The sequence below is a fragment of the Pelmatolapia mariae genome, linkage group LG12 (assembly GCF_036321145.2).
Source record: "Pelmatolapia mariae isolate MD_Pm_ZW linkage group LG12, Pm_UMD_F_2, whole genome shotgun sequence".
Taxonomy (NCBI): domain Eukaryota; kingdom Metazoa; phylum Chordata; class Actinopteri; order Cichliformes; family Cichlidae; genus Pelmatolapia; species Pelmatolapia mariae.
In genome coordinates this window covers 10,502,535-10,528,683 of record NC_086237.1, presented here as the reverse complement: position 1 = coordinate 10,528,683, position 26,149 = coordinate 10,502,535, and the positions used below count along the sequence as shown (strand labels likewise).

The 26,149-nt window shown below is 42.6% G+C and overlaps 1 protein-coding gene across 1 annotated transcript; it reads left to right on the top strand.

The window, feature by feature from the left end:
* The first annotated feature begins 354 nt into the window (after nt 1–354).
* Nucleotides 355–25,472, top strand: LOC134638418 (sarcoplasmic/endoplasmic reticulum calcium ATPase 2-like). Its single transcript, XM_063489014.1, has 20 exons — nt 355–900; nt 1,903–1,920; nt 2,030–2,112; nt 5,049–5,153; nt 6,030–6,168; nt 13,827–13,907; nt 14,375–14,460; nt 14,630–15,094; nt 17,499–17,587; nt 17,666–17,768; nt 18,669–18,800; nt 18,897–19,016; nt 19,112–19,330; nt 19,414–19,749; nt 19,901–20,121; nt 20,304–20,506; nt 20,611–20,696; nt 20,781–20,914; nt 21,033–21,150; nt 22,705–25,472. The coding sequence occupies exons 1-20, from the start codon at nt 783–785 to the stop codon at nt 22,972–22,974; spliced, it is 3,126 nt and encodes a 1,041-aa protein (XP_063345084.1). The 5' UTR covers nt 355–782; the 3' UTR covers nt 22,975–25,472.
* The last annotated feature ends 677 nt before the right edge of the window (nt 25,473–26,149 follow it).

The window sequence follows — 26,149 nt, the reverse complement described above, 5'->3', positions numbered from 1 at the left end:
ATATATGCCTCTGTTTCAACTTGGACATTCATGAAACGGTGGAAGGGTATCTTAAGGAATAACTTGTCAGCCGTATAAAGCCAACTGATAACTCCAGCACGTCACGTGTCACACCACTATAACAGTGTCACCTGCCAGGTACATCGAAGAACACGTGGCGGGCAATATGAAACACTTAAAATGAATGCATAGTGACTCTACACTCTGTACGAAGAGACCCAATCCTCACGGCTTACATAAAACAAACCCCCCGGTATGTCGGCCTCTCATTTCCTGGTTATGTTCCGGTTTTTTTCCGGCTCTCCTTAGCTGACGCGGGTCGTCCAATGATATGAGTCCACATGCAGCGCAGGGAAGAGGGGCAGCAGTGAGGCGCTTTGATAAAACCAGACTGTCGGCAGCGCGTGAAGCCACTGAGAGCTGCGCCACGGTGAGGCAGGGTACGGCACGGGAGCACAGAGGAGGACTGGACCGGGTGAATGCAGTCCTCGGCACGGGACGCTGCTGCAGACACTTTCCCACCATTTTCGGACATAACAGGAGGCGCACAGTAACCACGCGGGGAAGAGGAATTTGGCTACAAAATTTCCATCGTGAAGGAAATCTTAAGAGGGGCCGAGAAGAGAAAGGGACACGTTACACCTCTGTCAGTAGCTGCCGATAGCTATCCGAGCTGACAAAGTCCTCGTTGCTCTAAAAGTCCTCACAGGGTAGGAAGCCACAAGGTATCCTCCACCGGTGTTCTCGGGTACAGCTGAGTGGGAAGGAGCCGTCTATCCGCCATGGAGAACGCTCACACGAAGAGTGTGGAAGAAGTTTACAGTTATTTCAGCGTCAATGAAAGCACAGGACTTTCCCTGGACGAGGTGAAACGGCAGCGGGAGAAATGGGGCCTAAACGGTACGACAGCTAAAAACCGCAAAGCGACGGAAAAACAAAAACGCTGCGGCTTCGAACGAGACACGGCGTGAAAGTGTCATGTCACGGTGGCGTGGGCAGCGCGAGCTCAGTTTTTGATATGCGGGGTAAAAGTCGCCAGCATCATCATCAGACCGTATGGTGATTTGGCTGACGTCACCTCGAGGGTTTCCCGTGTTTTACACAGTAACGAGTTAATCATTACTCAGAGGCCGTAGCTGTGCACGGTAACAGTGCGTGAGCTGCCTGTGATCGCGGCCACACTGAGCCGAGCTCCCCGTGACACTGCTGACAGCAGCGGGGAAATGTGGCGCGGTAGTTTCACACGGTAACCCTGTTGAATGTTCCTCAGCAAAAGTGTAATACATGAGTGCACTGGACACTGAGCAGTGGGTACAGGCTTACTGGACCAACACTGCCAAAGTTAATCTCTCTTGTCCCAGGCTTAAACAGCTGTTTTATATTAATATCAACCGGGAGGCCATGGACGGTATTCCCTCCTCCCTCCTTCTAGCTCACTTTGACCTTTGCACTGATTGGATTTTTATTTAAATATTTATTCCTGTTGTGTAATAAAGCATCACTGATGTAAATTATGTACCCTTGTTGGCGCTAGACATGTGAACATGGGGTCTTGCATAGAAAGGTATTAAATAGTTGCAGTGTGATTTCTTTCATGGGCTTTAACAGTCAAACAGAGGCGTGCATACAGAAATTCCCCTCTTTTTCACTGTGTATGACTGAATAATCACTGAGCAAAAGTCTCACATGAAACTGAGAATAAGCTGGTGGCTTTGACACCTAAATGTGCCTGAGATTTAGAGCTATGAAAGTAGCGCTCACAAACATGCAGAGAGTTGCTGTTTCTCAAGTGGGAAACTTTTTTTGTTGTTGTTGTGTTCATATATTACTTATATATATTTTTTTCTTCTTTGCCTGCTTCCTGTATGATCCCCGGATTGACAACTGCATACCCACACACAGAGTTACCAGCGGAGGAAGGTAATCACTGCTGTCACTCACACCACTCCCATCATTTTTATGCTGGCAAGTTTCTGCGATTGGCTTGTTTTTCACTAACTCCCCCCTCTCTCTCTCCCTCTCTTTGCAGGGAAATCTTTATGGGAGCTCGTCCTCGAACAGTTTGAAGATTTGCTCGTTCGAATTCTTCTGCTGGCTGCGTGCATATCCTTTGTAAGTATATGCTAGAGCGTTTCTTTCAATGTACCACACAGACTTGCTTTCAGTCATCTCATCCCAAGCTCAGTGAGCTGAAACTGAATTGCGGGCTTCTTCTCGAAATTCAGCTGAGCTTCTTAATTTTATTCTCAGTGTTAACTCCCCTGTCCTGTCACCCCCTGCGTGTCCGTGTGATGATGTGCTAATCTTAAAGTCAGAAGAAACCTTTTCACATCCCTCAAATAGCTTCCTCTTTCCACCTCTGTCTGAAAGTGTTTACATGAAGCCAAAGCCGCAGATGGGATTATTATAAAGCCCGGTGTCATAAATGGCAGCACACTATTTATTCAGCGCATAGTGCTGAAGTGTGAACGTCTTCAGTTTATATAACGTGCCTATGGTTACACTCACATATGGGAGCTAAACAGCTGAGAAGGCTAGCAGCCCGTCTGAGGAATGGTGACAACAGCAGTAGCAGCATTGAGTTGCTATCACCATGTGCCAAGTAAGACATTTGAGTCGCCAAGCGTGACTGCTGTGTAATAACTTGCACTCGGTCTCGTCCGGGCCGCAGGCATCCAATGCTACATGGATATATGTTTGATGGCTTACACTTACATAACAGCGTCACTGCCATGTGTCTGAGCCAATTTATAAGCTAAATTAAGTGAACATTTCCACATGGTATAAACTATAGATCCACCATGCAGCTTGCAGCCTATGAAATGTACCTGTCAGCTGCGGGGAAGAGACTTTTTAAAACATTCTTTTATGTTAAAGGTGGAATCATGGTTAACTTGCACATCTCTTCTTCTTGTTTAGATAAAATGTAACAAGTAAACATGTTCTCTGATCTGCTCCCAAAAGCTAAATTGAGTAAAATAAAAATAAAACATTTTATTTTGCTACATTTTGCTGTCAGATATGGCTGTGCTTTTTTTCTTTCTTTCTTTTTAAAGCAGTCTTTAGCACTGCAAAGATTCATCCTTGCTATTAATTCTATAAATGACTGCTAACTTAACAGATGGCTGAAGAAGACTTTGATAACTGAGGCTGCCTGTGTGTGTGTGAGAGAGAGAGAGCTGGTAAGAGTGGTGCCTGGTGTCAGGTGATACAGAGGTGTCAGTCGCTGCTGTCTGACAGTGGAGCAGAGCACCACTCGAGACCAAATTTGGTTCCTCACCCCTCAGTGGGAGGGCTCTCTATCAGACAAAAGTGCACACCAGCGTCGGTGTAAATTTAATGTGTATATAACCATCAAACCTCTTAGAAAAACTAAAAACCATATCCAGAAGAATGTGCTTGGATGAGTGATTCACACTCGCGTGCTGCATCATTTGGTGTACCTGTTTAGCTGCTGTTTATGCAAATATCTAATCAGCCAATCACATGGCAGCAATGTCAGAGGGGCTGGTCTGAGTATTTCAGAGTGTATTATTTTAGAGTTATTTTTTTAATTAATTAAAAGTTGTATGGATTTTAGATGGATGGATTTAATGTTTGAAGAGGTTACTCTGGTTTTTAACACACCACAGTTAACATTTCTTTGCTATTTTCTTACTAATCAATTCATCGACAACCACATTGCCATTATATTAAAATGAAGAGGGTAGCTGGTTAGAGTAGTATCTTTACATGTATTGTATGCCATGACATACAATAGCGCATTATAAGCACTTCTGTGTTGAGATGGCTATTAAAGCATTATGCCTGCCTTTTTGAATTATGCCATTCAAAGGTCTTTGGCATCCACTGCAGTCAGACACTTGGGTCTTACTGAGGTTGATTGCTTTATACATTATGGGAGATTAACTAATTGCTAGTGACAGACAGGGTAATTTAAAGACCGTTTTCTCAGGAACGGCAAGCCAAATGAGACTCCGGGTCAATATACTGTAATTCTTTTCCTGGCAGTTTTGAGTGTATGTGTGTGCAACAATGTTGAGACTGGTCCTTTGGTGTTCGTGATGTGAATTAAGTAAAATTGACAGGCTTAAAAAGTGTTAACTTAATGGAGGTCTGACCGTGTTAACCAAGTCCCCACAGCTTTCTCCACAGCCACCTGTTTGCATTATTGAATGAATTACTCATGAAGTAGCCTCTGTCCATACACAGCTTAGCCAAGCTTTATAGCTTTAACAGCAACCGTAAAAACCAGTAATTACAATGTATGTATGCTTATATACCACTGTGCATATGAGTATATAACCAGCTGCTCACAATGAATAGAATAAATCCATTTCTAATGTTTCTAACCTAACTAGGAATTTTAAAGGTCTGCTGTTTACAACAAAACTCAGAACATTGTTATTCCACTTTAAATTGAGGACAAGAATGTGTTGTATTCAGGGATGATATGACATGTATGGATTTTAGCTGTGTGATGGGATATTATTTTCTCCCAGATATTGTATAAAAATGTGCTGCTGATGATCCTAAATTATTAATAATCTCAGAGTTTAATGTGAAGATTCTGGCAGATGGCTAAATCCTCACATTAAATAAACACGGCAGTATTAAAAAGGGATCTCTTTTTGAAAGAAATAAACCAGTCAAGTTTTATTAGAAATGTGAGCTTCAGTTTTTTTTATCTGCCATGGAAAAACCGTGGTTAGTTCTTTCTGGATTTTGTCCCCTTTTTTGTGAAGCCACAGTGGTAACAGTCGTAGTCGGAGACACTTGACTTCTCTTGGATGAGAGCAGAGTTTTGTTTTTGTTTCCCCCAAAAAACCTGACACAAAAGCTCACTTCAACTCAAGATTGTATTTGGTCAAAGGTGACCTTACAAAACACATTTCTGGTCATAGGATGATGATGATGTAGTAAGATTTTTACCCTAAAAAGGTTGATTCTGGACAGATGGCGCTGTGCTAAATGCAAGCACGAGGCAGAGAGCTCTCTTTTCTGTGAAATGTCTAATAAATACTGATGGTTTATTTGACTTCTTTCAGGTCCTGGCCTGGTTTGAGGAGGGAGAGGAAACTATCACTGCATTTGTGGAGCCTTTTGTAATTCTACTCATTCTTATAGCAAACGCAATCGTCGGCGTGTGGCAGGTGAGAGCATAGCGAATCACGGCTTTGCATTTTTATTCACACTTAATTCTGTTTTTGGACAGTTTGAGCACTATGTCTGAATATCATCAGGGTTTAACTCATTTTTGTTGAAAAAAAAATCTAATTTCATGAATATGAATGTGGTATTTTTAGCATTTCAAAGCAATGTGTTAAACTACAGTTATATTAGTATTGAAGGCGTGTCAGTGTGAGGAAAAAAATCCTAATAAAGCCGAGCTAAATCAGATGCCACCAATGTGACCGACTTCAAATAAATATCCCTTATCAGTTTACTAATAACCTCTATCAGTTTGATCCTGCGTCCAGTGCAGTGTAATCCAGTGCAACATGATCTGATCGTCCAAAATGAAAAAACAAGCTCAAACTGGGTTCCCAATCTCCTTCAGAGGCTCGAGTACTGAAATCTACGTAACAGTACTGCATGTTTAATTAAACATTCCTTGTATCTGCGTTACAGCCCCACTGTGAGTTGGAGGTTTTACCATTAAACTTCACAGGCAATGCAGAAAAACACTGCACTGAAAGTTATTTTTGTCTCAAAGAAGACTTCCTATTGAAAAGGAACAGGCTGCCGGTTTTCATCAGCAGCCTTTCTCTAGTTATTTATTTATTTTCAAACTGTGTGGGCTTGAGTGATGTTTTTCTTGCTGGTGAAGAGTAAGATTGGAAAATGAGAAAATTTAATACACTTAACACCTAAATGTCCCCAAACACAACCCGAGGAGAGATGCACGCACATCCGGCGAGAACAGTCAGTGCCTCTCCAAAGGAAGCGTACAGCTTTCTGCAAATGTGATAGTTTGCTGTACAGGAACTCAGAAATATTTGCCCTGAATCTCATGTTCTTCTCGCCAGGAGCGCAATGCTGAAGACGCCATTGAGGCGCTTAAAGAGTATGAACCTGAGATGGGGAAAGTGTACCGACAGGACAGGAAAACTGTGCAGAGGATCAAGGCCAGAGACATAGTGCCTGGTGACATAGTGGAGGTTGCTGGTAAGTTGACCTGCATCCGTAATGCTTTTATACGCGTTGTTTAGGAAAAAATAGATTTGGGTTTGACAGACCTTTCTCTCATAAAAGAAGCATCAGGGCATCACATGAACATGATAGAAATAAACCTTGAAATTCACAGAAAATTGGCAATTTAATGCCATGGTTTCACTCTGAAAGAGACTATTTTTCCATATGGCTTTTTTTAAAATATCAGAGACATCTGGTGTTTTCATAAGATAGCACCTCGTCTGTGTTTGGCTCTGCCTCAGGTAATGGTCAGGTCATATGAGTCCAGGTATGGACATGTATTATTTAGCACATGCTCAGACCTCCCCCATCCCCAAGTGCCACTGCAGCAGCACGGTGACTCACCCTGTAAGGCTGATGTATTTTGAGATTTTCCTATTAACCCATTGTCTCAAAGGGCTGGGCACACATGCTGTTAAGGCCCACTTACTGTAACTGTGCGTGTGAGCTTGCAAAGCTTCTAAAGTGTCATCCCAACTCAACACTTTCCCACCCTGCAGTCAGCGCATTTCAGCAGCTGAAATCCTCAGGATGTAAGGCTTTGGTTTTAATAGTGCCGTTTCCCCTACGGCATACAAACGTATGTAATACTGCAGAGGGATGAACGGGAACGTGTGTACGGAGTAATGAGTCCTTCAAACGCTGTCCTGATACTCTGTTTGACCCTAAGCCCCTCAAGTGATGCTTAGCGTTTTGGTGCATCGTGTGGGTTTTATTTTTAGCTTTCATTATGGATTATAGAATGCTGTATTTATAGAGGCAGTGACAGTCGTGAAGATGACAGGTGTCAGCCTCTTCCCCTCCCCTCCTGCTCGGGGGGAACATTGGTACAGCAGATGACGTGGGACAGTGTTCAGCGGGACTCCTGAGTGACCTTGACAAGGGCACAGAAAGTAGGAGTGATCTGCATTTTAACATCGCATATCCTTCTAGTTGGGAAATGTTTCTATACTATATGTAAATTACTTTCTTGACAGTGCTAATCATGACATGTTAATTTAGGTTCATAATAAGTTGAGTTCAATTTTTGGCTCTGGTTAAAACAGAAACTTGTGAGTCAGATGCTCTCGCATATTAGAGACCTAGTTATTTAAAAACTCTTGATGAAGGTAGCTGGAGGCTTTGCTGTCAGCAGCTTGAGCGCAACCCAGCAGGGAGACGACTTGGATGCTTTATCCCACAGTCAGGAGTAGCTCATCAGCTCTACTTACTCGCTTAATCCTCCAACTATCCTTTACAATGGTTCCTGTCAGGCTCCCTTTTTTAATGAATAATATTTTCCTGAAGCTCCAAAGTGACCTTTGCCATGCAGAGGAGGATTGTGATGACGCAGATGCTGGCTGGGAGGCTGCTTAGCTGAGCTGCGATAGAGGACACAGAGATGAACCCTCTGTGGCTGCCTCAGCCGTGAGAAGAATAACCAGCAGCCAAACTGCACGGCTCTCTGTGAGGCTGCTGCCGCTGTGTGTTTGAACGCTGCCTCCTACTCGCTTATCAGCCTCACAGATGAACTCTTACCGAACATACAGTGGAGATTATTACGTTCTGTTAAATGCATTTTTCAGACATTTATCTAAAGTAGATTTTTGTGATTGATTTTATTAATCAGACATTTACTATAGCATAAATATGAAGCGGTTTTAAAACGAGCAAATGCTGACATCGCTCAACCTAACTAATCCCTAAAAAGTCACATTGTCAGATAACGTGAAGTCCACTGAACTGAAGTCTTTTTCATGTAGCAATGCAGGCTGTCAGTTTACTTGCTGCTCTGAACACTCAATTGAAACCTTTTTTCTGCTTTTGGCTCTATTATGACATCAGTGAGGTGAATATGTAAAGATATTTTTCATCCATCCATATTAAGATATGGAGAGCTCAGGTACACAGCTCTAGCTGTAAGCACAGAAGCCCAATCCACCAGGCGTACAAAGCTTGTGTTTGTGAGGGGAGGGGGATCTTAAACAACTGGTTTCAGACAGGATGAGCTGAGAGTCTCAACCAAGCTCCAGTATGAGATATATAAATAAATACATTTTGAATTGTGAGTCATGCAAAGCTACTCTGAAAGAGTCCAAGAATAAAAAATATGGAGCTGGAAATGAGCGTAATAGGTGCCCCTTAAGGGTTTGCAGATTTGGATGTTGGCCTTTTCTCAGAGCGGCAGTTCTGTTCCCCATTGCCTGTGAAATTGTGGAGTCTGGGCTTGTGGAGGGGAGTGCTGGGGGAGGATCTTTCATCTGCTCCTATTGTGCTAGAGAGAGATGACCTTATAGGGAAGTGCTTTGTGAATAACCATCCCGCCCTATCACGCTCAATGCACAGCGACCCTGCCCATCAGCACCGGCACCCTCCACTGAGATTCCAGACACCATGGATAGTATGTGGCATTTAATGTGGTCTGGCAATCGTCCGATGTCACTGAGGGACTGTCTTTTGGCAGAGGCTTCTGACTTTTCAGCAAGGCTGAGAGAAATGGTTTCATCCTGCCAGCCGGAGAAGCGGACTTCAAAAAACTCAACCCTCAGATGTAGTCCAGGAGGGTCACAGGGGTTTTCATTCAAACTAAGCAGTGCACTGGTTGAGCTTGGGTTGATAGGAGTATGCATGGAAGTGTCTGAATAAATCCTGTGTAACAAAGCTGCCTTAAGGTGCGGCAGTCAACCTTGTTTACCTAAACCGCACTCACGGCTGGGAATCTGTTAGTGCAGTTCAAAATGCTTCATTGAAGACTGATGAGCCCTTTAAGACGGAGCAAGCATAAATGCTAATAAAGAGAAATAAAGAAATAATAATAATTAAAAACAGATAACAAAGCTGTAAGAAGTTTTAAAAATAGCATTACTGTAGAATAAATGAGGGGAAAATAATATAAACCACACAAATAAATGAACTAGACAAAGCAGGTTAAAAAGAATAATGTAGAATAACATTTTTATTTGTAAAATAAATAGTAATTAAATGTATAATTTATTTAATTAATTAGTAAATAACATTTTAGTGTCTCAGTACTTCCACATGCTAAATTAGCAACATAAAAATATGAGAAAAACACCTGGGAAATTGGCAGCAACAGTCTTTGATGTAAGATGAAGCGATAGAAGCAGGCCTGTACATGTTATGCGCAGTATTTAAATTCGGGGAAGGCCAGGACCAGGGCACATTAAATACTGCAGAACTGGTTCAGGGTGGGATGAGATGTCAGACTTTAAGGAACTGCTTTGATGATGTCACTGATGAGCTTTTGTTTGCTCGTGTCACCTTTTATTGATCCAAGCTTTAAAGCCTATATATAAACTGTATTTTTTTTTTTTTTTTTTTTTGTATACGTCTTGGCCTCTTTCGATGGCAGTGAGTTAAATGTCCACATCTTTGCATGTTTGAAGTAGGCTGTGGTAAATACTCATGTAAATTATTATGGTTGTGGTTGGTTCTATTAGATCAGTACCTGATATGGAATTGTTCTCAGTTCCAATTTAAATTTGCAATGCCAAACATATGGAATTCCTACCATCCTCTGCTTGACTAATTTTGGCTGGAACTTTAGTGCTGCTGGTCCTGGGATAAGATTTGTTACTATGGCAGGAGAAACACTTGCATGCTATGAAGAGCCCCAGCCAGCTGCTGCTGCTTAAGATTCATACCAGACAAAGAGCAGCAGAGATCCCAGGGAGACAGTGTGGAGATGGTGCTTGCATAACCGGGGTCAAAACTTGACACGTGTTTTGCATCTGTGACAACACAGAAGCAGGAAGTTAGAAAAATGTCACTTCTTAGATTATATTCATATCTCTCTCACCAGGCAGCAGCTAACTAAACATCACTTACTCAGGTCTTGTTTGCTGATCAGGGAAAAAAACCCAATTGAATCTCACCCATTACTCTGGAAATGTGCTAGTGCAATGGCCAAAGGGCAAAGGAGACATTGGTACAACAAACTGTCTTTGCAAAAAGTAAACTTGCACAAATGAGACGGGTCGGTTAGGTTTCCCTGCTTTGGACTTCTTCCATTGTTGGTCCCAAATAGAGTAGCAAACTTTTAAACCCAATGAAAGGTTAGTGGCTTATCTGTTATAAACCATTTGCTAATACCAGATCAGTTTGCATAAATATGTAAATGCAGATGGTGAGGTAGTTAGTCAGAGATGTGCTGGAAAGCTGCAATAAGCTTTGCCTGCTGACTCTTCTGAAACAGTCCACTCTACATGACAGGAGCTCAGCCTTTTGTTCAGCTGCCATCAGCACATGTAGCCTCCTGGCTGGCCCCAAGGAAGCCTGGCCAGCAGAACCACTCGCTGTCCCTGAACGCACAGCAGGTGCAAGTGCCAGTCAAAGCTGGTACTTTCAGTTCAGTCATTGCTTTGCCTGCTCTGTTTGTAAGGCACCTCTGGGAGTCATATTGGTGGCGATGTATCACTAGGTCTTAGCTTTCGCCACCGTTAAATTTGCAGACCGTTTGAGCCATTGGCAAGCCCTGAGGTGAAGACGTGGTCATGCCTCTGGAAATGCTTGGACTGCTACCAAGTAGGATGTTGACACAAAGGGACAGATGATATATACTCGCTTCACCAGAGCAGGCCTGCAGTGTAACACAGCCTCAAGACAGGTCCAGTGTGTCACAGCGTCACAGAGCACTGGTTACTTTGCATGAGAACATCAGTAGGAACCGTTGTTAGCAGGCTGGCCCTCTAGCTCCTGGTGTCTTGGCTCAGCACTCCCTAAGAAGTTTGTATTACTTTGAAAGTAATGACGTGACACAGGAAGTGTTACACAGCGAGAAAGGATGCAGGTTTGAGTAAAAGTTAGGTATGGGCAATTCTTTAATTCAATTCTAATGAAATTATTTGACATCTATAATTCAAGTAAAGTGTTACAGCTGTGTAACTAGGACAGTGAATTCAGGGGGTAGCCTTCAGCTCTTCTGTATGTGAAGTGTTTTGCTCATTGATTTGTAGCTGACATTTGGTCGCTGGATGCTCCAGGCTCTGGTTGCATAGTTACCCATGTAATGAATTCCTTGCCCTCGTATAGCTGTCCCTGTTGGTAGTCGCTTCAATTGTTTAGCTCAAAGTTTAACTTCATGTTGCTAATGGTTATTTCTCCTGCCATTGCTACAAGTCGGTAAATTTCACTGACATTTCACGGTCTCTGGTTGGCACATTGTTCTGTGTAAGCTCCCCTTTGGTTTCTAATGTGAAATGTCTTTGAGCCTGTGTCAGGCCGTTTGATTCTGGTTGCGTGACCTTCTCGGAAGCAAATCTTCCATTGCACGTCTGTTTCCACATTGAGATAGTTTAAAGATGCAGCTGAGCTCAACATTTGTCTTCTCAGAAATGCTGTCATTGTCTGCCTTGATTGGCCAGTGCCTGCTGACAGATGAGCGTTTCTGGCACTCGGATGAGTTGATGATCATCCAACTTTACATAGGGTCATGCCTCCCAGTGAGAAATCAACCTTCACAGAGCAGGGGGGCTGGAGTACACATAACTAGAGCAAGGGTCTGCATTGGATTAGATTGTATAGATGCACTCATAAAATGTGTTTGCAGCTTCTATTCCAAGCATCTATAAGAAACTCCAAGGTAATGCAGACGAGTTGCTCCTGTGTTCTGCATCTTGCCTGTCTCTTCCTGTGGCAATGATGAGAACATGTCTGCCATCGTAGGGCCACATTTAAACCAGATCAGCAGATTGGGAAACAGGTTGAAATTCTTTTTCCTTTTTTGGCTGCATGCGTCAGTGGTCCCATTGCTATTTTCCCCCTCTCCTCCTTCAAGGCCAAGGCTGGTTTAGCCATACAATACCTGTCTCCCTCAGTCTGGATCTGGACACTGGTACATTTGATAAAAATCATTATTTGTTTTTGGGTGAGTTTCCACTTCAGCCTTGTTTAGATGTTTTGTTACATTCTTAGATATTTGGCAGCCTAGTACCGTTTCCTGGATTCTAGCTATATTGTATTCATGGAGTCTTTTGTAACAATGTGACACAATTTACATTTTTAACTAAGTAGGCCTGTATAAGTAGACTACACCCCGGAACTGTGCCATAGCCTGAGCCATTTCCCCAGTTTCCATTGCCTTTATGTACGATTAGGAAGCTGAATTGGGTCACTGCAGTTCTGATGTACCCAAATTGGCCATTTCCTTTGAGACTAGCCTTTTATGGCTCACAAGTCCTTCATTTCCTTCTGTCTTTGGTTCTCCTTCTCTTTCCTACACCAATGGCAGCACTCCTTTGCTGCTGTGAGACATAACAACCACGCTATAGTGAGCTGTGGTTCATAAATTTAGTTTACTCTAAAGCAGAGTTACTGCCTGTAGAAAATAAACAACTTCTCATCTGTTAAATCTTCATTTGGCCAGTACACCCACCCACAAACGGTACTGTACAAGGAATGCATGGGTGGAGAGTTAAGAGTGCCCTTTCTCCTTTGTTGTTAGCTTTTGTTTTTTGATCTTTCTCTCACGTGCTAAATCGTTTAGATTTGAATGTATCCTGGAACTCTTTTGGAGGTAGGCTTTAGCGAAGTGACTGATTCATTGCCTAAGAATTTATGTCTGCCTTTGTTAGCTATTTTATACCACGCCCTGAAGAAGACACAAGCCCCTGCACATCGATGCTTTTATAACAGGGAAACAGCATATTAACTGGCAGCGATCAAAACATGTACTGTTAGAGGAGCTTGAGCTGCAGTGACTCCAGACATGCTCGCTAAAGTATGGGACAAGTTTGAGTATTGCATAGATGTTTGCAGTGTTTTGTAGGTGAAAGTTCATATTTAGCCATATATTTTAAAATTTACCACAAGCTTTTATGTCCGTTACTTAAGAAGATGTAGCCTTTTGAAATCGGATGATTCTTTTTAATAAACCATTTACTGCTGAGCCATGCTGATGATAGATGTGCAATACTAGGTTTTACATTATCTTCCTGAAATAGGCAAGAACTTCACTGAAAAATACATTTTCTTAATTGCAGCTTCAGTGGTGTCTTCACTGATGCACAAGTCATCCAGGCTTTGCTCACTAATTCACCCATCCCTGTCACAGATGTTGACTTTAACCCTTTATTGACCATGGGCCCACCAGCGGGCCCATTTTACAGGTAAATTTGAAGGGCCGGTCAATAAAGGGTTAACTTGTATGCTCCGCTCTTGCATTTAATGTCCATAGTTTGTGGAAATCATTTAATATTTGGTTTAATCAGATCAGAGGAAAGTTTTGAACTTTGCTCCAGTCCATCTTAAATTAGCTCAGGCCCAGACAAGGTGGCAGCATTTCTGAATCTGGTTTACATTACATGTAATGAGTTTTAACTGGGATTTGTGGATGCAGCAACAAACTGGGTTCACTAACAGTTTCTTCCTGAGGCCATGAAGTTATTGCCTCTAGAGAGAAGTGTCTGTTTCCAATGTAGCTCCTCATAAGGGCCCAAAGATGACTACTGCTATCAGTTTTGTTCCTTACATGCATAGATTGTAATGTATTTTCTCTAAATCTTTTAATATAATTAATCAACTTTAGATGATTTTTTTAGCATTATCTTTGGTTTGATATTTGTATTTGTTCTCCTCATATGTGTTTGTATGGGTTTTTTCTCTCTCTCTAATTATGGATCTGCTTTTTGTAGTTGGAGACAAGGTGCCCGCTGACATCCGCATCTGTTCAATCAAATCCACGACCCTCAGGGTAGACCAGTCCATCCTGACTGGTAAGATATTTTTGCTGATGGCAGACATCAAAGTTGCCATTTTTTTTAATTATTTGAATGCTAATCCTTATTAAGTAATGGATAGATAGACTGAAGCTTACCTAATGACAAATGTTATTTTATTCTCGTAGAATAACTGCCCTATGAGATTGTTAATTCATTTACATCACCACAAAGCCTTTAAAGTAAGTTAAACCGAGGTCAGTCAGTTTGTCTGAATAAATGGTCACTGCTAAAAATTCAACTTGGTCGCTTTGAGTTACTGATGAACAGAATGAGCCCAGAGGTCTGCTGTGACGCTCTTCCCACTTAACACCTTTTTCCTCTGAGACATTCATGTGAATCATCACTGAAAGATGAATAACCAGCACTGCAGATTTCCCTGTGGAGACGACTGGCTGAGCGTTGTTTCCTTAAATCATCTACAGAAGAATGCAAACCGGTTTAACCCTCCTCTGTCCTCGTAGGTGAATCTGTCTCTGTCATCAAACACACCGACCCTGTGCCTGACCCTCGCGCCGTCAATCAAGACAAGAAGAACATGCTCTTCTCTGTAAGCCCGAGTCTGCACATGTTATCACACACATCCTGCTGATTTCCTCTTATTTCTTATGTGTTTAGCTTCTGTACACTTCCTGGAAAAACAAGTTTCTGTTATTTGAGGATGTGCGCGATGATATCAGTTGCACTTGAGCCAACACGTATTTGACGTGTTCTTTCAGGGTACCAACATTGCTGCAGGGAAGGCTGTGGGTGTGGTTGTTGCCACTGGCGTTAACACAGAAATTGGTAAGATCCGTGACGAGATGGCAGCCACGGAGCAGGAGAAGACGCCCTTGCAGCAGAAGTTGGATGAATTCGGCGAACAGCTATCCAAGGTCATTTCCATTATCTGCATCGCCGTGTGGATCATCAACATCGGACACTTCAATGACCCCGTCCACGGAGGCTCCTGGATCCGTGGAGCTGTCTACTATTTCAAGATCGCCGTGGCGCTGGCTGTGGCTGCCATCCCTGAAGGTCTTCCCGCTGTCATCACCACCTGCCTGGCCCTGGGCACTCGCCGCATGGCCAAAAAGAACGCCATTGTCCGCAGCCTGCCCTCTGTGGAGACTCTGGGCTGCACCTCTGTCATCTGCTCTGACAAAACAGGAACCTTGACAACCAACCAGATGTCTGTTTGCAGAGTGAGTTTATCTCTCTGCCTCACACACACACAGAAACAGTGTTTTTGCATTACTGAGCAGGTTGGTCGTCAGTCCTTTGTCGTATTTGTTGTCCCTACTTTATGTTTGGATAAGGTGACAGCAGTTTCTTTCATTTATCTATAAAATGCTAATGCTCTCTGTAAGCAGAGAAATGGTAGTTTCTGGTGAAGGCAGCTTGCTTTCACTGCTCTAATCTGCATCGAGCAGTTAGATGACTTACACTACTGCTGTTGCATAACTGACCTTGCGTCACCAAGCTGCAAAGCAGTGAGCTTGTAGTTTATTTTTCTTCTCTTCCTCTCTCTCTCTCTCTCTCTCTCTGTGAGTGGCACCTCTGTGCTACTTGGCCCCACATAAAAAGGACATTTCAGCATTTATTAAAGTTTAATCCCCTTCAGTTGCCTGTTCACTGCTGTCTCAGAACTTTGGCACAGCCTGAATAAGGGTGGCATTCATTTACAGTTACTGTCAGTTGTTTCAGTCCCTGCACATTGAGTTGGCCGTGATTAAATAGCCTTGTGATTCCGCAGTTACTGTAGTGACTTATCGTAATTCACACAGAGTCGGGACATGCAAACAAAAGCCTTTAAAGAGGTGTGCTCACTGACTTTACACTCATGGTTACTAATAAAAAGCAACGTCTCATTCACTTGAATTGTTTATTACAGATATACATTTGCACCCAACATTGTATAATAAAATAATAACAACATAGCGAAAACACCATCTACATTCATGCAGCCTAAATGTAGTTTGCGATTGTACGTCCTCTTTATTAAATCCTTTTCTTACAGGCAACAATCATTCCTGAAAGTGTTCAACTGGTTACTGAAATAATTAATGGATTGCCTGTTTGCTCTAAATATACTGCAGCAGGGCAGTGCCAGGATTTTATGTCTGGCTAGTCGTTGCAGGAGGGCTTGCTGATTGTCTTCATCCATTTTCTGATATAAGCAGCCTCTGACTAGCCCTGTTTGTGTGTATACTGTGTGGCTTTGTACATCTTTGTTTGTGAGTGAGCGAAATGATCAAAGCTTCCTGCGGGAGTAGGCCTGGCACTGCGGCGTCTTCCTTTTGGGCACAGCTTCTCTCTTTAGTCAGGCTCCCTGGCAGCTTCTTCTGTTTACTTATGGAGAGAAACTAAACAGCCTTTTCTCACATTAGGCAGCAGGCCACCCAGCCTGCCCCTCACAGAGACACACTCTAACATTGCAGCCAATTTACTGTCATTTTTTTCTGCTGCAACAGTTATTGTGTACTTTTAATATGAGGTGTAATAAAGAAACAAATCAAGTTTTTCCGACCACATCCCCCCATTGCTTTCAGTCTGTGGATGAGTGTTCATGTTCTCCGCTGTGATTTTTCAGGTTCTGAGTGCTTTCATTGTTTTTTTTTTTTTTAAAGTTTTGCTTCAGTATATCCCATGTCTCCTTTTCTGTAATCCCCTGATAAGTTTGGAAAAAGGCTTCTTTCAGTTCTCTTTATACAGCACAGACAGATCTTCCCCAGCTGTTTCTGGTTCAGTCTTTTTTTGGTTTTTCATAGCGTTCTCTAACTTCAAAGAATATGAAGAAGTTTGCTTCCTCATTCAAAAGGTCACAAAAACTAATTTTTTCTGTTGGTGTAAATTATATATGTTATATTTTTATATAATATACTAATTTGATTATTGCTTTCTTAACCTCCGAATATTTCTTGTATATGTAAAAATATCTCTAGATTTTCTTCCATCTTGTGTGGCACAAAGGGAAGCATCCACATTAAGAATCTCACTTTAGCTACAGCGTCTCCTTAACTCAAGAGGTCTTCAGCTTTGGTCCACTCTCAGCACAAATGAATCAAAATAACCATGCCTCACGTCGTAATCTGCATTTGTAGATCAGATGTGGAGGAATGCATTGAAGAGGGTACAGAAATCTCTGCAATGCATTTATTTTCATCACCTCAGTTTTTGTGCCAGTCCAGATAGAAGGCAGTGGTTGGGCTTCAATCTCCCTGAATCTTGAATCTGGGTATAATTTATTTTAATTATCTTAAATTATTTTACTATCACAGCTCCTAGATATTTGACTGTTATTACCTTCCAATTAATCTTTTTTCTCTCTCACTTTTTGCTCATAAAATTCATTTTATGAAAGGATTTGAGTCTCTTTTAGATTTCATTCACAACCTGAATACTTGCCAAAGTCTTCTAGGATAACAGACAAACAATAGCATCATCTGCAAAGAGCCTAATAATGTAATCTTGTTTTTTTTCCTTTAATCTATTCGAGTTCACTTGGAGGTTTTGTGGTTTGACAATAAAGACTCTAATATTTCAGTCAAACACTGACATGATCTGTGTGATGTCTTCTAATGTCCCATGGACTCTTCTCATTTCCAGATGTTCATTATCAACAAAGCTGAAGGGGACAGCTGCTCTCTGTCAGAGTTCACCATCACAGGTTCTACCTATGCCCCCGAGGGTGAAGTGTGAGTACTTTTATAGCTTCTCCATAACTGGCAGATCCTTAAATACATGGAAACATGATGTTCTGTACTTGTCCTCAGGTACCAGGATGGTAAACCAGTGAAATCCTCCCACTATGATGCTTTGGTTGAATTGGCCACAATCTGTGCCCTGTGCAATGATTCCTCGCTGGACTTCAACGAGGTCTGCACCTTTCCTGCTGCTTATTTTATGTATTTTAGTGCAGTTTTCAGTTCTTGGGGAAAACGATTACATATGACTGCCTGTTTTGCTGCTACCCTTCTGTACATTTGGATGTAAGTGAAATAATCTTTTTATGTACGCTTATAGACTGTATATGAAAGATAGATGTAGCTTCCAGGGTTGAAAAATTCATTAAAATTTAATCCCAGCTGTGATTTTTGGCATCCCACAACTAAATGAGCACAACCGAGTGATACTGGTCATGTGTGCTACACCAACAGAACGCAAACCAAAGTCTAGCGCTACACAAATCATTGCTTGATGACATACCCGCATGAGCCAATCACAACTTTTCCGTTGATATTAATAATATACTACAAATAACAGACAGTCAGAACAGTCATGATCATTTGCAATACTTCAGATTATGGGCTTGGAAGAAATGCAAAAACACACTGCAAACTCCAGCATGATGAATTAATGAGGCAAAGAAAAACAAAGCAATGGTTGCTAGCATGAATCGTCCAACTTCAGCTCATAAACGGGTCTGTACAGTGTATCCATCGAGCTCACAAAGGCACTGAAATCACCAAAGCAGTCGCACTCCATTTGGCCAAAGATATGTGTAAGCTAAACACAGTGAGTAATAAAGGCCTGAGATCCATCATGCAGGTATCGTGAATGAAGGAAAACGCTATATTTTGCCAGGTGAATAAACACTTTATTCGTCTACAAAGATTAATGAGCAGGAATGTAGCACAATGTCACAGCTTCCCTTCACTCATCATCGAAACAGCTACTGGTAGCCTTAACGATGGCTAAATCCTTCTTTGATGCACAGTCTTTGGGCAAATTTAAGATGTTATAGAAAAGAAATGAGTGAAAGTTTGGATGTTTCAGGTGAAGGGGGTGTACGAGAAGGTCGGCGAGGCCACGGAGACCGCGCTGACCTGTCTGGTGGAGAAGATGAATGTCTTCGACACTGAAGTTCACAACCTGTCAAAGATTGACAGAGCCAATGCTTGCAACTCAGTGAGTGACATCAGCTCCCTCTCTTGCATGCGCTGCACATTCCCACCGTTCGTGCTCAGCAGCTTTTTCTCACTGTCTGTCTCTTTGTCTGATCAGGTGATCAAACAGCTGATGAAGAAGGAGTTCACCCTGGAGTTCTCAAGAGACCGGAAGTCCATGTCTGTCTACTGCAGCCCAAACAAGTCCCGCTCTACCATGGGCAAAATGTTTGTGAAGGTATACCGAGTGTAATATGTGCAGATGTTCGATCTGCATTTGCTGCAGTCTTCTGCTGTGTTGTTAATGTTTTATGCCTCTCGTCTTCCTCACAGGGAGCCCCAGAGGGAGTCATCGAGAGATGCACTCATGTCAGAGTTGGCAACAGCAAAGTTCCCCTCAGCCAAGGCATCAAGGAAAAGATCATGTCTGTTATCCGTGAGTACGGGACAGGTCGCGACACCCTAAGGTGCTTGGCTCTGGCCACACGAGACAGCCCACCAAAAATGGAGGACATGATACTGTCTGACACTGCCAAATTCATCGAATATGAGGTGGATATACATTTGGGTAATCTACTTGTAGCACATTATTTTCAGGAGCAGACTTTCATTTGAATCTTTGTCTCTGTGTCCAGTCTGACCTGACGTTTGTCGGCTGTGTCGGCATGCTGGACCCTCCCAGACAGGAGGTAGCTGCTTCTATCAAACTGTGCCGGCAGGCTGGCATCCGCGTCATCATGATCACCGGGGACAACAAGGGCACAGCTGTGGCTATCTGCCGCCGCATCGGCATCCTCACCGAGGAGGACGATACTCAGCACATGGCTTTCACTGGACGGGAGTTTGATGAGCTCACACTCGATGCCCAGAGGGAGGCTGTGACTCGTGCGCGCTGCTTTGCGCGCGTCGAGCCTTCACATAAATCCAAGATCGTTGAGTTCCTGCAAGGATTCGATGAAATCACTGCTATGGTATGAAGTTTGTCGTACTGATCAAAACTGCCCATTTCTGCATGAATGGTTCATTCTGTTGGCTTTGTAAGGGTCGTGTTGATTGGGTTGATTTGCTGGTGTTACTGAAGAAAAAGGCAACACTTACTATAAAGAACATGTTTGTGTACAGACCGGTGACGGGGTGAACGATGCCCCTGCGTTGAAGAAGGCAGAGATCGGCATCGCTATGGGCTCTGGCACTGCCGTGGCCAAGTCAGCCTCTGAGATGGTCCTCGCTGATGACAACTTCTCTTCCATAGTGGCCGCCGTTGAAGAAGGCAGAGCTATTTACAATAACATGAAGCAGTTCATCAGATACCTTATCTCTTCCAACGTGGGTGAGGTCGTCTGGTGAGTCTTCTTCAGAGGAGATTAGAGCTCTTTATTGCTCAGTCTTCTGTTTTTTATGAAGCTGAGAAATAAAACTGTTTTACAGCTTTACGTTCACACAGCAATGCTGTTGATAATATTAAAGTCATATTTGCTCCGGTTTATCATTGGCACTTTCTGACTGGAATGGTTTCTCCTGACAGCATCTTTCTCACTGCGGCTCTGGGGTTCCCTGAGGCCCTGATTCCTGTCCAGCTGCTCTGGGTCAACCTTGTGACAGACGGCCTCCCTGCCACCGCCCTTGGCTTCAACCCCCCAGATCTGGACATTATGGAGAAGCCTCCTCGCAACGCTAAGGAGCCCCTGATTTCTGGCTGGCTATTCTTCAGATATCTGGCTATTGGAGGTTGACTAAAATTGAGCAGGATTGGAGCTGTCTTGTTTTTTTTGTTTTTTTTCCCGCAGTACATCCAGTGAGTAATATGATGATTTTGCTGTCTTTGCTTCCAGGCTACGTAGGTGCTGCCACTGTGGGAGCTGCTGCGTGGTGGTTTACACTCTCTGATGATGGACCGCAGGTCACTCTGTACCAGCTGGTAAGTAGGCCTGTCTGAGAGAACATCCTTCAGCTTCCCTCAGCTCTTTGTCTCCCCCTCACTCTCCCCTCTTCCTCCACACAGAGCCACTTCCTCCAGTGTGGTCCAGACAACCCAGAGTTTGATGGCTTAGACTGCCACGTGTTTGAGTCACCCTACCCGATGACCATGGCCCTGTCTGTGCTTGTCACCATTGAGATGTGCAATGCTCTGAACAGGTAAATAAGGGTATTTTTAAAGAGTGGAGGAGTTCTCATGAAAGAACCATTTGCAATGACACGATGATAGACAGATTGTATAACCAGATCCACCATCTGTGCGCTCCCTCCTGTCCAGCCTGTCAGAGAACCAGTCCCTGCTGCGGATGCCTCCCTGGGAGAACATTTGGCTGCTAGGGGCCATCTGTCTCTCCATGTCTCTCCACTTCCTCATCCTCTATGTGGAACCTCTGCCCGTAAGTTTAAAAAATAAGAACAGTGTGTTCATGACTTGATGACATTGGCACAAGTCAAAGTGATCTGTCTGCTGCAGTTTTGGTCTTTATGTGGATTTTGATGCCCTCTAGTGGCCATTTATTATTGTTTGTTGGGGGGAAAATGACCTTGAAAGGTGGAGCATGAGGGGGGGAAACGGATCCAAGTAACTTTATTTAACCTCCTAGGACCTGGTGTCCACATATGGACATCACATTTTGGGTTGTCTAGACCACAACACTAACTTTTGCTCTACAAGGGCCTGATGCCCTCTTCTCACAAACTATATTGGGTAAAAAGATAGTTCTTTATTTTTACATTCATCAGGTCCTGATCAGCCCAAATAGCAAAGAGAAATTTAAAAATGCATGCCATGAAAGAGTTTGGGTCTTAGGAGGTTAAAGTGGAAATTCACTCCCAGTTCAGGCTAACGTTACCGGCTGCATAGCTTTGAACATTTAAAGTGTGGGATGGAGCAGGCGTGGATATGTGAGGCCAGTTTCTCTGTAACATTTAAAGTGAAAAATGATGAGCAACACAGAATCACAAGGCACCGCTGCCACAGGGGGATCTTTGGACATGGAGGGCTTTCCCTCCATAATCCTCTGAAGTGGACATCAGTGTGGTGAAGTACCATTTGTATCCAGGCCAAACTGATTAGAGCCTTTGGCTTCAGCTTCAGAATGGCCAAAGATGAAGCTCTCAGAGCTGAGGCAATGCGAGTGCAAGAGAGGGATATGACTGCTGGTTTGGAGGGAAAGAGAGCAGTCTGCTGGTACTTTACAGACTTTAAAGCAAAGTGTTAAACAATGTGCCAACATTTAAAAATAAATAATTAGTAAATAACAGTGTAAACTCCTGCAGAGGATGAATATCCATTAGTATACTTTCCATAGTTAGGCCCACTTACAAGCGAGGGATGGGGTGTGGATGGCCTACCTGTGATTACTGGGCGTTGTCAGGATGGGCTTTGGAAGTTTAAGGATGATTTAAAACAGCAGATGCCAGATAGAGCCATTTTCATCTGAAATGTCAGTTTGTGTTGTTTGGAAAGAAATATCAATACTACACCAGTACTGATGTATTTGACGACAGTACAGTACTCTCTGACTGCCCTCTACTTTCAGGTACTTCATAGAAATTATTGGGACCACCTTGAAATAAAGGAACAGTATTTGAGTTTAAACATAAAAAAACATAACTCGGTATATGTTAGACATTTTATCTGGTAGGGAATACACACCCAGGTGATCTCTTCACCGCTGTTTCCCATCTTTGAGGCTGACCATCTCCTGTGTCCAGCTACATATTGAGTGTACTGACATAAGAGCCGTGTTGATCGATCGACTCTGAGCTCATGACAAAGCAGTGTATTTTTATAAATGCTGAATAAACGTCAGTCACCACACTTCTTACGGTCATGTAGAAAACACTGGTAGAGTTTTATGTGTTACCCATGCTGTCATAATCCTCATAAATCTTTATCTCGCTCTCTTTAAAAAGCAGCTGTAAGTTATTTGCGTATTCCCTCCCAGGTCATCTTCCAGATCACCCCTCTGGATATGACCCAGTGGTTGATGGTGCTGAAGATCTCTATGCCCGTCATTCTCCTGGACGAGCTGCTTAAGTTTATGGCCAGGAACTACTTGGAATTCGGTAAACAACTGGAGAAGCCGACAAGCAAAGGCTGCTCTCTGTCTGCATGCGCCGAGGGAATCTCCTGGCCCTTTGTGGCCATCTCCCTGCCCCTGGTGCTGTGGATCTACAGCACCGACACTAACGTGTCTGCCATCTTGTGGCCCTGACTGACTCCAGTACACTACCCTCCCTGTGCACCAGTGTGAAGTGGACATTAACGCACACATCTAACACAGTTACATTAACTCGGAACAAATTACAGCAACAGCATTTACACCTTCTCCAACCGCTGTCAGAACGCCTCTGTTAAGTACATTTAGACTTGCACATATTTTTGGGTGGCCGGTGCTCGAGTAATATTTTACCGACATGATTTATGTTCCATGTTACCATTGTGCTTTTCTCTGTTTTGAGCCCCGTTGAGAATAGCTAGAGAAGCCCACTGCGTTGGAGCGACATGTTGAGCTGTACAGAGGGAATTTATTTACTATTCTGTAATAATTAATATTTTATAATTTGGGGAATGGAGATTTCTGAGGACTGCGTAGTTTAGTTCAATACTAATTTAGGGGCAAAGACTTTCAGCAGAATACATTTGCCCGAGCATGAATCACATTTGAAGTCCGTGCATCGTACTCATTCATTATTTTCTGCATTAGGCAGAGCACAGCTACCTCAGTGCTGCTGATTTGACCATAATGACCCATTTGTCCAAGCTGTCATTTCATATGTGATCATTTGAAGTGTTGAGGTAAGCACCAGTAGAGTCAAAATCTTCACATGTATTTTAATGTGCATATATATATATAGAGAGAGAGAGAGAGAGAGATATATCGATATATCTATCTATATATAGATATATCGATCTATATCTAGATATAGATAGATATATATTTTTTTGTGTTCCTCTGTTATTTGAGGGAAGAGGGGACAAAGACATGTTACCAGTTTGATTTTGAGTAAATTTTTGGTACAGCCTGTTGTTAAATTTATTTACTTGAAGAAAACACATTTGTCTGTGTTGTGTGTGTGTGTGTGTGTGTGTGTGTGGGGGGGGGTTGTTTTTGGGTTGTTGTTGGTTTTTTTTGGTTTTTTTAAAGTTAAATTTTTGAGATTCATTCTAAGTTTTCAGTCCTAATTTTGTGTGTTAACGACAGTAATCTTTATGTATGTAAAATGTGCACATACTGTACTTGAATATGTAAAAAGGCACCAAGAAGCTGTTAGTCTTGCAAACTGAGCACAACGTGGACGGTTTGATAGGCGCTCAGACCTCTGATTGGCTGCTGTCGGAGGCGTTTGTATATCTGTACATAGAACACGAAGTAGACTCTATACATTTCATTTCTTCCTGCATACATTCACACCCGTTTACTCAAGCGTAGCCTTTCTGCATGCACACTCCGATAGACCAGAGAGTGTTTTTTGTTTTTTAATTTGAAAAGCTAACTGTTGTTTCTTCCCACGCCTTCCCCCTATTTACCTGCAGAGTGAGTACACTTTGACGTGCATGCTAACTACTGCCGCGCTCTCGTCTGTATGGTGGTTGCACACACAGCTTATCAGTCTGTCATTGCTCGTGTCGAAATGACAGCAATAACCGCTCCTTGTATTTTATCATGTAAATACTTTAAATGGTACAAAAAGAGGAGCTTATAATGTCACTAAGTGCCAGATGCACACTGAGCAGAAATGGGAACCTTGTGCATTTTTAAACGGGCTCAGTGTTACTGCTGGTGCCGCTGATTTTTGAATGTAGGCTTGCAGCATGTTTGGGCAACTGGCAGAGATGATGGCATTTAAACGCCCCCACACCGTTACAGGACACGATGTTGTATGTATTTCTTTTTTGAACTGCATTTGTATGAATCTTCTGCCCTCCTTTTATTGCATGGCCTTTATTACTCTGAAATTCATTGAAATGATCTGCTGCTCAGATGCTTTTTACCTTGTTTTGTGATTTCTCGTGTCCATTCATCTGTTTCTTCCTGTCTCCTCTTCTTTTCTTTTTTCTCCCTTTACAGCAAAGGCCAAGTAAGCCCATCTCTCCTGTAAATTCCTAGCAGAAACTTTGGTTTGGTTTTGTGTTGTGCATGTGTGTTTTTCAGCACATCTTACAAGAGCTGAATGCCAGTGAAGTGATGACAGGGGCTCAGAAAGTTCACACATCATTTTTACAGAATGCCCATAAATGAATGTCTGATGGAAACTAGCCAGTTCCTCCTCATCGGTCCTTCCATCCTCCTGCATGAAGAGCCTTAGATTACCATACAGTCCTCATGCCTTCATTTTAGACTAAGAGCTTAGTACCTTGTACAGTCAGTTGTACATTATTCTATGGTGCATGTCTGCTCAGTCAGCCATCTGTTTTACCAGACAAATGTAATAGATTATGTATAAGTTCAAAAACACAGTTCATCTTTCCTAAGGAAATACTTTTATGAGATAATAGATTTTTCTTTTTTCTTTACACTGAGATGAGCAGATTTTTTGCCAAATCTGGGAAGGCAGGTGTGCAGCGATGCTGATGTTTTACCCTTTTAACGGCAGGCGGTCCCTCCACTGGCATTTTTTGCCAAACTGCTGTACTGTATTTTCAGAAATGATTGTACAACGTATCACATGGACTTTGGTTTCAGGTAAATAAAATTAAAACTGTCATACACTAAGAGTTTGTCACTGAGGTTTTACTGCTGTCCAGGACGACTGTAACAGGCCACAACAGAATGACTTCATTCTGGAGCACCAGTTTCATTTATCTCTGTTGGCTACCAGCTGTCAGGTCATTATCACCTTCAGAAAAGATGTGCTCAATACTATAAAATGCCTGAGGATTTTTAGGAATGATCTCGACGCAGCTGTGATCCTGATGCTGGCTGGAAATTAGAAGCAGCTGGAATTGAACAAAGGGAAGGGATGTGAATCAACATTTGAATTAATGTGTTTCAGCTTAGCATCTCATCCCACTGTGTATCTGACCCAAGCCTGTTAAAATAAATTTTACTCTAAAACTAACCTAAATGTGAGGAAAAACTATTTTTATGAAATAAAAGAAATGATTTTCAAAATAAAGATTAACCTAACAGAAAATGTGCATAGTTTTATATTCCTTGTTTTGGAGGAATGTGTGAGGACCCTTGTGCAAATATTTAGTGAGACTCCACAGTCCACCTTAAATTCAGCCCCCAAGACACACTCCATTTGAAATCCCTCCTGCACAGCTAGAGCAGAGCGGAAGAAGCCTTAGGATTTTCAAAATAAAGCATCACCTATTCAATCAGCTCAACTTTAATGTGTTTGGTAACTTTTATTTGCTTACTGTTCATTGTGGGTCTATGAATG

Bases quoted from the DNA above. Each gene is read 5' to 3' on its own strand.
- LOC134638418 (XM_063489014.1), top strand. From the start codon at position 783: ATGGAGAACGCTCACACGAAGAGTGTGGAAGAAGTTTACAGTTATTTC. The intron at 17,769-18,668 runs GTCTGCACCTTT...TGGATGTTTCAG, and splicing joins CCTCGCTGGACTTCAACGAG to GTGAAGGGGGTGTACGAGAA. The intron at 20,915-21,032 runs GTAAATAAGGGT...CCTCCTGTCCAG, and splicing joins ATGTGCAATGCTCTGAACAG to CCTGTCAGAGAACCAGTCCC.